The sequence below is a fragment of the Lepisma saccharinum genome, chromosome 12 (genome assembly GCF_977018435.1).
Source record: "Lepisma saccharinum chromosome 12, izLepSacc3.1, whole genome shotgun sequence".
Classification (NCBI taxonomy): domain Eukaryota; kingdom Metazoa; phylum Arthropoda; class Insecta; order Zygentoma; family Lepismatidae; genus Lepisma; species Lepisma saccharinum.
This window is the reverse complement of record NC_139240.1, coordinates 17,421,801-17,436,366: the sequence shown is the minus strand read 5'-3', so window position 1 is coordinate 17,436,366 and position 14,566 is coordinate 17,421,801. Positions and strand designations below refer to the sequence as shown.

The 14,566-nt window shown below is 38.5% G+C and overlaps 1 protein-coding gene across 3 annotated transcripts in view; it reads left to right on the top strand.

Annotated features, from left to right (window-relative positions):
- LOC145996387 (carcinine transporter-like) overlaps nucleotides 1–14,566 on the top strand; it is a 58,222-nt gene that overhangs the window by 3,916 nt on the left and 39,740 nt on the right. For 2 of the 3 annotated variants that reach the window (XM_083132817.1, XM_083132818.1), the window contains exon 2: nucleotides 4,579–4,823. In XM_083132817.1, the coding sequence (XP_082988943.1) occupies nucleotides 4,588–4,823 (236 nt within the window). In that variant the 5' untranslated portion in view covers nucleotides 4,579–4,587. Of the gene's footprint in view, nucleotides 1–4,574; nucleotides 4,824–14,566 lie in introns of all 3 variants that reach the window. The other variant, XM_083132816.1, reaches the window with a different exon arrangement.

The following is a 14,566-nucleotide window of genomic DNA, read 5'->3' as shown; positions in this document are numbered from 1 at the left end:
GGCATCAGCCAAAGAAAAGACTTATTGTGTGCTAGAATACGCAAAAACTTCATCGGTAGTTTGTGTACCAAGTAACTTGATGATTTGACCTTTCATCTTATATCGATAATTGAGGATTACATTCATTGCAGCAGTCACGGGTATGGTTTATTGTTTTACCATTCATTTTGAATTACCCTGTATTATGAATAGGCCTTTAAATTTACACGGATTTTTCTATTATGATTGTGACGCTTGTTTTATAAGTAAGTTGTGACACAACTTTGTGTACCTGAATACAGAAATAACACCAGTTTTGTCCTATCACATACCAATTTTGAATATTTTACATGCATCTATTCAGTAAAAAGACTAAAAAATACACAATGTCCTAATGAAATAAAAATACACAATATCCTAATGAGAAAGCAATAGAAATATTGATGTGAAAGTCAACAACAATCAGTCGTAGTTATTTTTGCATATGCAGAGTTAAAGGCTTCAACACAAAAACTAAGATTGAATGTTTTATCCGGACTTAGATGCTGCTATACGGCGTACGTTTTTAGAAGCGATATCGGGCGGAGCCACGCAGAGGGTGTGCGTGGCGACCAGCCAATGGCAGGATTGTAACGTTGTACAGTTAGGATACTGCCTCGCGCAAGTTAAACGCCGTGTTCTGTAATTTTTTCATGCGCACAAGAAGTTTTCATAAAACTCGCCATTTTAAGGTTCATCATAAGATGGGGAAAGACATTTTGAACTTGACTGTCCAAGTCCCATGAATTTCCGTCGCCTATAACTGGAGATATCGCTTGTTTAAGAAACACGGGAAACAGCACGTCTCAACACACACACACACACAAACAATAACCCTTTTCATTTCCTTCTGTCGGTTTTATTTTTCGTTGCCACAGTGTTGACGCAGCCGAGTTGTTGTGTCTTGGAAAAGCTATGGGTGTTAAATTTAGCTGAATATACACAATGACCCTTCATTGTCGTCGGCGTTCAGGAACATTGCGATGCGAATCTGAGTCAGTTTGAGTTCGGCATTTTCGTAGCAAGGGCGGTGTAAAATTATTTTACTCGTACGCCTTGAAGAATAGTTGTGAGAGCGAGACGACTCAATAAAGCCCTTATTGATTGATTGATTTAATTTATATTACTTCGCTTTTCTGCTACTTTTGGCTAATCGCGAAGATGAGGATGACTGATAATATGATAAAAGTTATGAAGGGGCACTTACAAACAGCCATTCCCGGGCCGGGATTCGAACCAGGAGCTTCTGGCGTCGTAGCGCGCTGTGCAATATAACCCTTATGTTCGATAGTTGTGCAATAGCAATAGTATATGTTCCGTGAGTGTTACTTAATAATGTCGCTCTCGAAACCTAGCACGAGTAGGTTATTACAGGCACCAAGAGTAAAAATAATACGTTCACAAGAGATAAATCTTATTTTTAAAGTGTATTCTTACTTCAAGGAATTGCCGGACCCTGTGGCTGAGTGGTTAGCACATCGCGCTGCGACGCCAAGGGTCCCGGGTTCGAATCCCGCTCGGGCTTGGTTGTTTGTGAATATCCATTCATCAATTTCATCACTCATCCCCATCTTCGCAAATTAGCCAAGAGGCACAAAACGCGAAGTAAAATAAACTAAATCAATCAATAACTTCAAGGAATTGGCGTCGGAAGAAGTGCGTGCTGAAACAGTGTTTTCTCAGAGTCGAGAACTTGCGGCTAAAGCGTGTGATGTAGGTCTGCATGCTGTGTCGCGTATTATAAAACAGGGTAAAATATCTACCACAGAAATCGGTAAACCCCTATTCAAATATCCTGGGAAACATGCTAGCAAACAGAAACGAGAGAGATGATGATGATAACCTTGCAGCTCCTCTACAATAAGTACTTTCAATCTTCTTTTAGGTACGAGTTTCTCTTATATGCTGCAGGGATAGGATATCATAATCCTGTGTAGAAATAGTCACTATATTATTTTACTGTACTCAAATATAATGTAAATGCATTACATATATAAAAAAAGCTGAATAATGGACACAGCGAATTATCTGTGTTCCCCTTCCGCTAGCAGTTAGTTTCGCAACAGCGCAAGAGCACTGGCTGCGTATTGGCTGAACCCATGTTCCTTCTAAAAGCGTACGCCGTATAGAAGGACTGTATCCCATGCTCTGATGCTCCTATACCGAACGCTCCAAAGAACATTGAGATACTAAAATCCGAATCAAGTTCTACGCCAGTCGAGTCATCTGAAGATGGTGGACACACAAGGCACACCCCAACCTTTCACACAAAATGAACTCAATTATTTGGTCAGAGATTTAAATCTCGCAAAGGATTCTGCAGAACTTCTGGCTTCAAGGTTGAAAGAAACACCTGCTAGCTCCATGAACATATGTAAAACAGTTTGTAGACATCACGAAAAAGAACTAAAACAGTATTTTACTCAGTAAAGCTCTTTAGAATTTGCATGGATATTCCGCACCTCATAAATAACTTAGTAGAAGAGTATAACAGAGATGAATGGAGACTCTTCATTGATTCAAGCAAGATAAGTTTGAAAGGTGTGTTGCTACATAATGGTAGCATTCTAGCATCAGCCCCAGTCGCTCGTTCTGTCCATCGGAAGGAGGCATATGACAATCTTGAGCAGCTACTAGAATTTGAATTTGAAATTGAATTTAAAATTTTGGGTGCGTCAGCACTTAGGCTATTTTGCACCCAACACGTTATACGGAGTTCAGCCCCTTACCATAACAATATCATAACTGTAATGTAGCATAACTAAAATCTTAAAATATTCTGACTTAGGTTAAAAGTCGAGGCTGTAAAGGGGCACTCTCCACACACGAGGACAAAAAAACAGGACAACACGCAGAATTATGCTGGCCGTAAGACGAGACGCCAGAGCCTCGTAAGTCTGCAAAATCCAGTCCAGAGTGTACTACGTGGAAGAGAGATTGACAATTTTACTGCGCGCATTTATTTTGTTATTATTATTAGTAGTATGCTTTTAATTTTTCATATTTTCTTTCCTCGTTGGCAAGCCCATCATCTTGTTTCTTCGTTTTTCTTTGTCGACCGTTCTTGTCTTTTTCTTTGTCACGCTTCGTACAATTTGATGATATCGCGATTATGTAATGGATGTGCAGCCACTTAACTGAACCCCCAAAAATTCACATTTTATTACTAAATTCTAAATTAGCATAATATGAGATAGTTTACCTATTCATAATATGGACCGCGTTGGTGCACTTTGTGGATTGTTTCGTTGGTTGGTTTGTTTTAATTTATGTTGCATTAATCAACCTCAGGTAAATCGTGGCAGGTAAAATAGAGGGAAAATGACAATGAAGCAGAACGAGGGGGGGGGGGGGGCTTGGTTCCCGATTAATGAAACTTTGTCTAGATGCAACTGAGTCTCTGCGTGAAATCACTGAAAATGTAATTTATTAATTTCTTAATTTTGCTTATTTTATATAGCTCTTCTAGCACTTGCGTCAACAAAGGCGATGAGGATGATTAATGAAGCTATGAAATGGATGATAGGACATGATTATCCATGCCTTACACAAAATTCTAAGTTGGGACTAATGAATATCGATTCGTCTTATCATTTGTCAAGTAGTTGATTTAATCCAATCTTTTTCAAGGACTTCTGGGTTGACAGCATGTGTGTTGCGCGATGATGATTCGATGAAAACCACCACTTCAGTGAACTTTCTTGACAATGACTCTAATATCATTTCCTTACGAGTAGTTGCTGTTAAGAAACCAATTCCTGAAACTTTTTCTGATGGTCTCACGGCACTCAGCTGTTGTTTGTTATGGCTGGGCGGGGGGGGGGGGGGTATGACTCACGCTGCTGTCAATAATCAATCGTTCCCGAGAATCCAGGTCCGCCAGGCAAACCTAAGCGACAATTTTGTTGTTTGGGTTGCATAGACAACAGGCTTTAAGATGTTACGATATCGTAGGTCTCGTGGCCCAAGAACTACTTTCTCTGACTGTACATAGAAGCTGCAATATATCAATGATGGCCAACTACTGTTTGTTGCTGAAACATGATGATGCTGTTACAGTGCACAAGAGAACATGTCGTACAAGACGTTTTTCATGCAAGCGACAACGGTTCTATTGACAGATCATATACGTGACCATTAGTAGTTTTCGTGATTCTTTTCCTTTGGATTTTATATGTTGTTTATGGTTTTCATGTACTAATCTATATTTGTAGTAAGGACACAATATAATGTAATATGAATTTCATTCTTGTTGTGTATGTTGGTTGTATGGTTCACGTGTATTACAGAGTTCAAGCATGTATTACGTGTAATTTTTAAGAAACCTGATGTGATACAGCAAAATGGCAGTCTTTTCTGTAATCCATTCATTTTGAAGATGCAAAATCAGTTATTGAATGTAAAAAGGACCTTAACAACTTTTCTTGTCGACCTGTGTAATTATTAATAATTAATATAATATTAAATAAGGTTATTATTATTAATTATTATTACAATTTCTAAGATACTTGGTTGTCACTAACATTCAGATAATTATATAGGTGTTTTCTCCGCAGGCAGTGAGCAGCCATGACGGCAGACCAGCAGGACTCTAGCTTCGAGGACTTGATCCAGAAGCTAGACACGAGGGGGAAATTCCAGGTCAGGTTCAACGTCATCTTCAACTTCGTCTACATCGTCTTCATCTCCGTCCCCTTCCTCAACTTCGTCCTCGCCATGACCATCCCTGATCACTGGTGCCACGTCCCGGGGAGAGAGGGCACCAACTTTACAGTCGAGGAATGGAAGAAGCTCACCATTCCCAGGTAAAAATTTTTGCTAGAGTAAGCGCTATGTAAATGCTTCCAAAAATCTCACAAAAATATCTGGAACAGACATTTTTTTTTAACATTCCGGTTAGCATTTGCTTCTCCCTTCGGAACGAAACTTCCCTTAATTTTCTACTTTCTGTCCCCTACAAAGTTGATTTATGTCACCAACGAACTATTCGATAAAGTGGCGGCGATTGGATTCTAAAACTGGCAAGGTTCCAAGACTTAGGGGCAAGGAGAGTTTACTTTCTCTTGGTAGATAAGGTTTAGTATAGTTGGGTGGGGGGGGAAGTGCGGGGAAAAAAGGGAGCAACTTTCACCCCCTCCCCCTTCCATAATCGCTGCCACTTATTCAATATCTTGTATCATCTGTCCATATATCTGAGGTGTAAATGAAGGGTGACTCTTTCGAATGTCAACCTCACTTCCACGTAGTACACCCTGGACTCCATCGTTGAAGACTAACGAGGCTCTGGTGTCTGGACCCACAGCCAGTATAATCGTCTGTAGAAATAGTGTTGTGTCGTCCAAACGTGTTTGTGATTGTCCCTTAATCCATCGTATCGCATCACCATTCAACCCATCGTTGCGATTAACCAAAAGTGTCAGAAAGACGACATAAATAACTTAATTCAATGAACTATACGTTTATTTGTCAGCAGGGGTAAAATTAAAATTCCTATTATATCGACCATTAATAGTAGAAACATATTTGGGGTTACAATGTCGATAAGATAATTACACGTGACTTCTGATATCTAAATCGTATTGGTTATTCCAATGGCAGCAGTGCAGAATTCTTTCCCGTATAATTGTAGTGCATGTGATAAAGCCATACCAACTGCAATATTAAAGTTGAGGGACCTTTACGTGTATTATGAACTGTGCAGCCACGATCAATTTATTTGGAGCAAAATAACACACAGGAAAGCAACAGTTTCTCAAAAGTCACTGTTGCAAACAGTGTTAGTTTTTATGTGTTTTGTGTATAATTATGCGTAATCAATTGATTGTATTTGTATTTCATATTTGTATGTGAATGAGTGCATGTGTGTGTTATCTTATCAGGATCAATCCTAATTAGGGATTATTGGATCGGTGCATAATTTCGTAGCGTTTTGTTATGGGTTGGCAACACTGCGTTGCTAAGAGTCCCTTGTCCGTTATTCCATTGTTGTTGATTAGTTTGTAGTTTTGTGTTCGTGAAAACGCCGTGCATTCTAATTCTGAGCACATTGTGTCTATTTTGCGGACGAAACAAGATGGAGTGTCAAGTGGACGAAGTTGAACATTTCCGGCACATTCTGCTCTTCGAGTTTAAACGAGGGTTAAGTGCAGCAGTAGGAATCTTTTCCTCATGAAGCTACTCTTGAAACTTGGCTAACTGATTTCTTCAACTCAAAAACAATTTGTGCTGTGTACGGTGCTAATGCCATACCGTATTCTTGCGTCTATTAGCCGCACGCGTGTATGAGCCGCACCCCCTTTTTTGGCCTTAGATTTCAGGAAAATAAAATTTCTCGTCTATAAGCCGCACGATTGACTTTTTTTTTGCGTAGGTAGCCAATTTCAAGTAAGTATTTTAAAAGTATATTAACCTTTATTTTAGGGCAATGATCTACATATTAATACCGTATCCTTCAGTTTGAGTCCTCAAAGACCTTATTCACTGTCGTTGCTGCTACTCGTTGAAAAATTTTCTGCACAAGAGGTTTTGTCATCTTCATCACTAGCATCATCATCCCACAACATTTCATCCTGGGTACCATCTAGGGTATTGGATATGCCGTACTTCAGAAAACCCTTCTCAACTGTCTCAGACTTTACACTTTCCCATGCTGCCAGAATCCATTCACACACTTGATTGACAGTCGGACGTTTGATCTTTCCTCTTGCTGTAAGCTCGTGGTTTCCTTCACTAATCCAGTCATTAAGTATACAGACGCCGGAACGAAACGAGCGAATTACACAAACGTCTAGGGGCTGCAGTACACACGTTAGACCCCCAGGAATCAAGCTACATCGTTTTCAACTGTTGGAATTTTGTCTGTATTCTGTCTGTTAGGTGACCACGAGAGCTGTCCCACACCGGCAAACTCTTTTGCATTAGCAATGCACCAGACCTTCTATTCCACACTTTGTCTATCCAATCCAATACCAGTTCTTCTTCCATCCATCCTTTCTGCCGGGCACGTATGATAATACCCGGCGGAAATGCCTCCTTTGGCACATTGTTACGCGAAAACACCCAACATTACAGTGCATCGTTGTTTCTCTCCACCCGTGGTCTTGATCGATACGGTGTGCGAGCCTCTCGGTGCAACTGTGCTGGACATAGGCATGTCCCAGTAAATAGGTGTTTCATCCGCGTTGTCGATCTGAGACAAGCTACAATCATTGTACTTTCGCATTCGAATCACGTATTTGTGAAATTTAACAATTTTCTGATCAAAGTCTGCAGGGAAACGTTGCGCAATTGTTGTCCTACGGCGAAGCGATAAACTTTTCCTACGCATAGAACGTGAACACCATCCCCCACTAGCTCGGAAAGCTTGACGACTCATGTCTAACTTGGAAGCTGCTTCACGACCTTGAAAACGTATCATGTCTACGGTTACAGCATAGCTAGCACTTCTTCTCTCATTTACAAAGCCCAAAACCTGTGGAAATTTGGCTCCTTTTCCACGAAATGTCTTTCTCTTGCCACTTGTTGCAGCAAGTTGTTCCTTCCGATTTCTCCATCGACGAATGTTAGACTCGCCCACATCGTAATATCGCGCTGCAGATCTGTTGCCGTTTCCTTCAAGTAGTATAAAAGTATATAGGATGAGGACACACATAGCGTACAAATGAAGAGGTTATTTGATTAAACAGCCGATTTGGCTACACTTAAAACTATGCCAAGATGACCATATGCCCCAATTCTTCAAGTGTAATATGCTCTTAATGCCAAGAATTCTGAATCCTAGTGTATAAATGAAGAACCCTCAATAGACAGATTTGCCTACACTTAAAATTAAGCCAAGTACCCGTATGATCTTATTGCTTATAGTGTGTTACTCTGTCAAAATCCCAAGAATCCTGAATTCTAGTGTACAAATGAAGAACACCCCTCAGATTGATTCGGCCATGTGTGCAAAGGCTGAATCTGCCAGATTGTTGTCCATAAGCTTGTCAAAAATATGCCCCTCTTGATATTGTTTTGACTACACTTAAAACTAAACCAAAATGCTTATATCCTCATGCTCTAACAATTTATAGATCTAATTCAATATAGGATTACCTTGGACAAAGGCAGTTGCAAATTGAATTGTTACGTGCTTTCTTTCTAATCTTTGATCAGTTTCATTGCCCGGGCAATAAATTATGCACGACTAGGGGCTTTCATCATTATTGCTAGCATGCATGGGATATAATCTACACAGCTAAAAGGGGGCATTATTGATATTTCTGTGCCCTTTCAGGGAAAATTCCCTTTGCATGATAGCATGTATGGGCCTGCATGCCATTGACTCCAATTCACTAAAAGAGCATAAAACTTCAATTAATATTTCTGTATAATAGAAGGAAATTCTTAGTAAAAGAACATTAGCCTCTTGCATGTTGTCATGTATGCCTGAATCCAATTCAGGTTTTGCCTTGCTCTGATAATATATACACGAGTGAGATATTGAGAATATTCATTGCACAGTTAAAATCCAATTTTGACTGTATTTAGCTGATATATAGCTTATAACTCCTGGGTTCTGATGCTCAGTAGAATGTGGACATAGTCCCATGGCTTATATGCTTTATAATCAAAAGCTTCTGGGTTTAAGACCTCTCCATGGAGAAGTGCTAGTCTTGCTGCCTTGTAATCAAGAGGCCCCCAGGTCTGAAACCTGGTAGAGTTAGTGGGCCTCCCTGATGGCAAAGTGTTGGTATTATTGCCTTGTAATCAAGAGGCTCCGGGTTTGAGCCCTGGTAAAATGTGTGAGATTGAAATACATGTGGCAAAATAATATCCCTACACGTGAGATTTTGAGAATATTCACTGCTAGCTGATATACAGCTGAGGTTTGAAACCTGGTAAAGTGTGTTATACAACAGCATAATAGAGCAAAATTATTTTATATTGGGGATCACCAGAGCCTAGTTACTGCTGTTGTCTGGGTATAAAAGCACCAGTTCAGCCACTAATTGCTGTTATAATTGTTTTGGCATATTATCCATACTTTTTTTTTTGGAACAAGAAATTTTATATAAACAAACAATAAAAATGCCAAACTTGAAATACTGCAATCAATGCAATAAAAATATATCTAGTTCTAATTGGGCTAGGCACCGGTTTAATTGTGACCCTAAGAAATGCAGAAAGGCTACTAAATTGTGCCCAAGATGCCATAAAATATTAAGCAAGGCATATTACAAAAGGCATAAGTGTAGTTGTTATGTACAGTCATCAACATTGCCCTCACAGCCATCTACATCTGGTCTGAAAAGGAAGCATGAAGCACCTGTTAATGCTAGAGCAGCAAAGCAGCCACGCTATGAACCACCTATTCATAGAAGTTTTGCTGGCCAACTTAGGGATTACCGGTTTGTATCAGAGCCAAGATGCGATATTAAGATTTTTTTAAACAGTATAAATCCTGATGTGCAGGCAATTCTAAATGCACAAAATGGCTCTTATAAGCTGTCCCTCAAATTGTTTACACAATATAAGAAATCAAATGGCACAAAATTTACACAGCCCCACATAACAGAAACTGTAGCTGTATATTCAAATGCAAATTTAGACAAAATAATAAGCAGTTTGATAGAGCAATTGAATATTAAACACTCTGAATTTGCAGCAAAAGAATCAGGATGGAGCCTATGCGGAACTTCACACAAGCTCTATGTTAATATTTCTGAATTCAGCCCATTACAAGGATCTACATATCTGCCATTACCTGCCAATATCAAAAACAAAAAAGCCGTGGTTAACATAAAAAATAATGATGAGAAATGTTTTCTGTGGTGTATTGTAGCTGCTTTGTATCCAGTTTTAAGGCATCCTGAGAAAATAACTTATTATAAACAATATGAACACAATTTTGATGATTCTATGGAGGGCTTAGAATATCCAATGTCTGTTCAGAATATTGATAAATTTGAAAAAAAGGCCAGGGATATCAATGGTAAACAATTATCTATTAATGTATTTATTTGTTCTACTGGCCGTGGCAATTGCTTGATAGCACCTCTCAGAATCAGTACACTTGATGATGATTCTGCTGTTCCGATTGATCTGCTCTTAATTGAAGAGGATGGCACACACCATTACACTCTGATACACAGTCTTGAAGCTTTAGTCAGAAAACAACTAGACAAATCTAATACAATATTCAAGTTGTGCAGAAGATGTTTGACTGTATTTGATGGTAAAAAAATAATAAATGGGATTAGTGAAGTGAATGCAGAAATTGCTAGAAACAAGTTAATTGAGCATCTGAAATACTGTGGCATCATAAACCTGTTCATATGGTGATGCCTAATCCAAGTTAAAATGCCAAATTCAAAAACTTTGAAGCCTTGTTGGAACACCCAGCATATATAGTCTGTGATTTTGAATCAAACCTCAAACCCCTTGCATTCTGCAGCCCAGATCCTGATGAATCTTCAATTACATCATACCAGTTACATGAACCTTCTAGTTTTTATTATGTGATTGTACAGGATGGTGTTGTTAGTAAAGAATATTTATACATGGGAGCAGATGCCATCAAAGAATTTGCTCATAGAATAGAAAATGAGTGCCATGACATAGCATCTAATGTCTTATTAAAATCAAAACCCATGATGCCTTTAACACAGGATCAGATTGAAGATTTCAATAATGCAGAAAAATGCCCGGTATGTGATTCTGAATTTTCAGATAAAAATATCAAGGTGAAACACCATTCTCATACAGATGGTAAATTCTTAATGGCCGTGTGTAATAGCTTTAATATTAAGATCCAGAGACCAAAATTTATCCCCATATTTTGCCATGGTGCATCCAATTTTGATTTCCATCATCTGATCAGGTACGAGGGGTTTAACAAGCAGAATTTAAATATTTTAGCAGAAAATGATGAGAAATATATTGCCATTAGCAAGATAATTAAAGTTAATGGTGTTCCTATTCACATAAGATTTCTTGATTACTACAGAATTCTGTCCGCTAGCCTGGCTACACTGGCCAGTCAATTATCTGATGATCAATTCAAAATCACATATGCTTTGTTTCCAAATCAGGACCTGAAATTAATTAGGCGGAAGGGTGTATACCCATATGATTATGTTACAGATTTTTCTAAATTTGATGAGTGTTCTCTGCCACAACAACAAGAGTTCTACAGCAAAATCAGAGCATCTGGAATCACTGATGATGATTATCACCATGCCCAGTTGATGTGAAACAATTTAAAATGCCAGACATTTGGTGATTATCACAAGGCATATTTAAAACTTGATGTGACCCTCTTAGCTGATATACTTCAGGCATTTAGAAAATCTTCCATGCAAAATTATAAGCTGGATCCAATGTATTTCTACAGTGCTCCAGGCCTAGCATGGTCTGCAATGTTTTTAAACACTAAAATGCAGTTGGATCTGATCCAGGATCAGGACATGTATCTGTTTATGGAACAATGTATAAGAGGAGGCATGGTGCAATGTTCTCAGAGATATGCCAGAGCAAATAACAAGTATATTCTCAATTATGATCCAGCACTGCCATCAAATTATATACTGTATGTAGATGCCAATAGCCTCTATGGTTATGCTATGATGGATAAACTGCCATATGCAGGGCTTGAGTGGGTTGAAGATTTCAATATTGAAGATCTTCAGGACTTTGATGACAGTAACTATGGCCTGTTCTTAGAGGTTGATCTGACAATTCCTGATGATTTACACAACATATTTTCTGATCTGCCCCCAATTCCTGAGGTTGAGTGCTCACCTGGCTCTAAACAGAAGAAGCTAATGATGACTCTGGAACCAAAACAGGATTATGTCATATATTATAAAAACCTCCAGTTCCTAATGAATCATGGTGTTCAAGTGACCAAAGTTGGCAAAGTTTTGAGGTTCAGGTACTCAAGATGGTTGAAGCCATATATTGATACAAACACAGAGCTTCGAACATCTGCAATGAGCCAATTTGATAAGACTTTGTTTAAATTGATGGTAAATTCAGTGTATGGCAAAACCATAGAAAATGTCAGAAAACATACTGATGTTAAAATAATTACTGACCCCAGCCGGAGCAAAAAATTGATAGCAAAGCATAATTTCAACTACAGAAGAATTTATTATGACAATATGGCACTTTTTAATATGAAAAAAACAAAGATTAAGTTTGATAAGCCTATTTATGTAGGGGCTGTGATATTGGAATTGGCCAAATTACACATGCTGGAGCTCTATTATAATGTGTTGAAGCCTATTTATGGTGATAGTGTAAAACTGATGTACATGGACACAGATAGTTTTATTCTTGATATTCAAACAGAAGATGTTTATCAAGATATGTCACAGCCTGCATTGCTTGAATATTTTGATACCAGTGAACATACAAAAATTCAACCCCACAACAAAAAAGTGCCTGGCAAGTTAAAAGTTTGGTTTGGTTTGAGTTGGTGTTTTAAGTCCACTTTATGCACAGTAAGGCTAACCGGGACTGGACCTACAGTTTAAAGTGGGATCCGAACCACTTGTGCCTCCACCGGGTATCGAACCCGGGACCCCTTGATTACAAGGCAATGACGCTACCACTGCGCCATGGGGGAGGCCCGGCAAGTTAAAAGATGAGACACTTGGTGATGTTATTGTGGCATTTGCTGGGTTAAGGGCCAAGATGTACAGCTTTGAAACATGTAGTGGTGTTGTTGCAAAAAAAAGCCAAGGGCATTGGCAGAGTAATTGTTGACAAAGAGCTTGAATTTGAAGATTATGAAGATTGTCTCAAAACCCAGAGTTCAATCAGAACATCAGAATGCAGAATTCAGAGTAAAGATCACTTGTTGACTACAAATGTTGTAAGAAAAGTGGCTCTGGACCCACATGATGATAAGAGATGTATTTTATCATGTGGCATACATACTCTACCATGGGATCATTGTGATTTGAAAAGTGGCAATCAATGCCCAATTACAGAGCATGATTTGAAATAAATAAACATGCCTATGAACTTATTTGGGTTCAAAAAACAGGCTATTATGGACCTGCCAACACCAGCACCCTCTTCTGATATAATATCTAAACTAAGTGCTTTGTTAAATATTCATCTGAACAGCATACTTACAGATGTTGATGATGAAACAGGTAAAATATTGTACATATTTAATAATAATTTAAATCATTACCAATTACCTGTAGGTGGTCAATTACAATTTATTACAACCCCCGCGGGTAATGTCAAGATTTCAGTAGGCAAAAATATTTACAGGATAAAGCACTCAAACATGATTTCTGGCACTGTATATACTGTTTCTGCTGGTGACTGCTTATATATTGAGGTCCCGGGATCCTATGACAAACTTATACCTTTTTTTATAGAATTAAGAATTAGATATTCAATAATAAATAACCACTAAAACAAAATGCCTAATGATATATTTGGCCATACAAGACATGAAGATCACAGTGATGAGATTCTGATGCTTGATGTCAGAGTCAAAAAATTAAGAAGTGATTTACAAGCTTTACAAACCACACTCAATGCCAGTCTTCAACTAGAAATTACAAATTTACAATCACAATGCATGGACCCTCTTCTTAAAATTGACTCAGAACTCAAAGTGCTGCTTCAGAAATATACTGACCTGGCAACATTGGATAATTTTCAAACTTTAGAGGAGGCTGTAACAGCTCTTCAAGCCAAATTTAAAACCCAGGCCACCAACTCTGAGCAATTGAAACAACAATTGGAAGAGCAGATAAATAATGTCCAGACACAGCTCCAAACAATTGTCAAAAGCATAAAATCACAAGAAGATTTTGATCTAGTGATTTCCACTCTAAAGGAACAGATTCAATCACTACAGATACCTAATCTGGACCCCTTGAACAATGCCATAGCCGAGGTTAAAGAAAAAATCGAGACACTTGAAAATTTTATGAACAACTTGCCATCTTCTGATGCTTTGAGTGCAATAACTCGGAGTGTTGCCAACATTAAGCTGCAACTTGAAACATATGAAGATTTTGGAAAAATTCAAAGTACCATAACCCATCTTGAAGGCACCATAGCAGCAGTGCAAAGTGATTTGACAAATGTACAAGAATCTCTAGAATCCCGCCTGCCTGGTATTGCAGATACCCTTGTCAGTGTCCAACAACAGATTACAAAACTTGAAAACCTCAACACTGAATCTGAGCTATCTCATTTTCATCACTTGATCGATGATATCCAAACAAAACTTGAAATTTTACAACAATCAACACCTACTCAGGCAGATATAGCCCTGCTCCAAGATGCTATGCGTGGTGTGGTTGATGCTTCTGAATTAAATGATGTGAAATTGGCACTTGAATCTTTGCAGAATACTGTATCAAATCTGCCTACATCACAGGAACTTAAAAATATTAAGAGAGCTGTGAATCGCATATTGAAATCAGAAGATATCAAGAATATCCAGACAGAGATCAAACAACTTACTCAGACAGTGGCCACTCTACCAACCAATCAACATATTAATGAACTGCATGCCCTGTTTGAGGATATC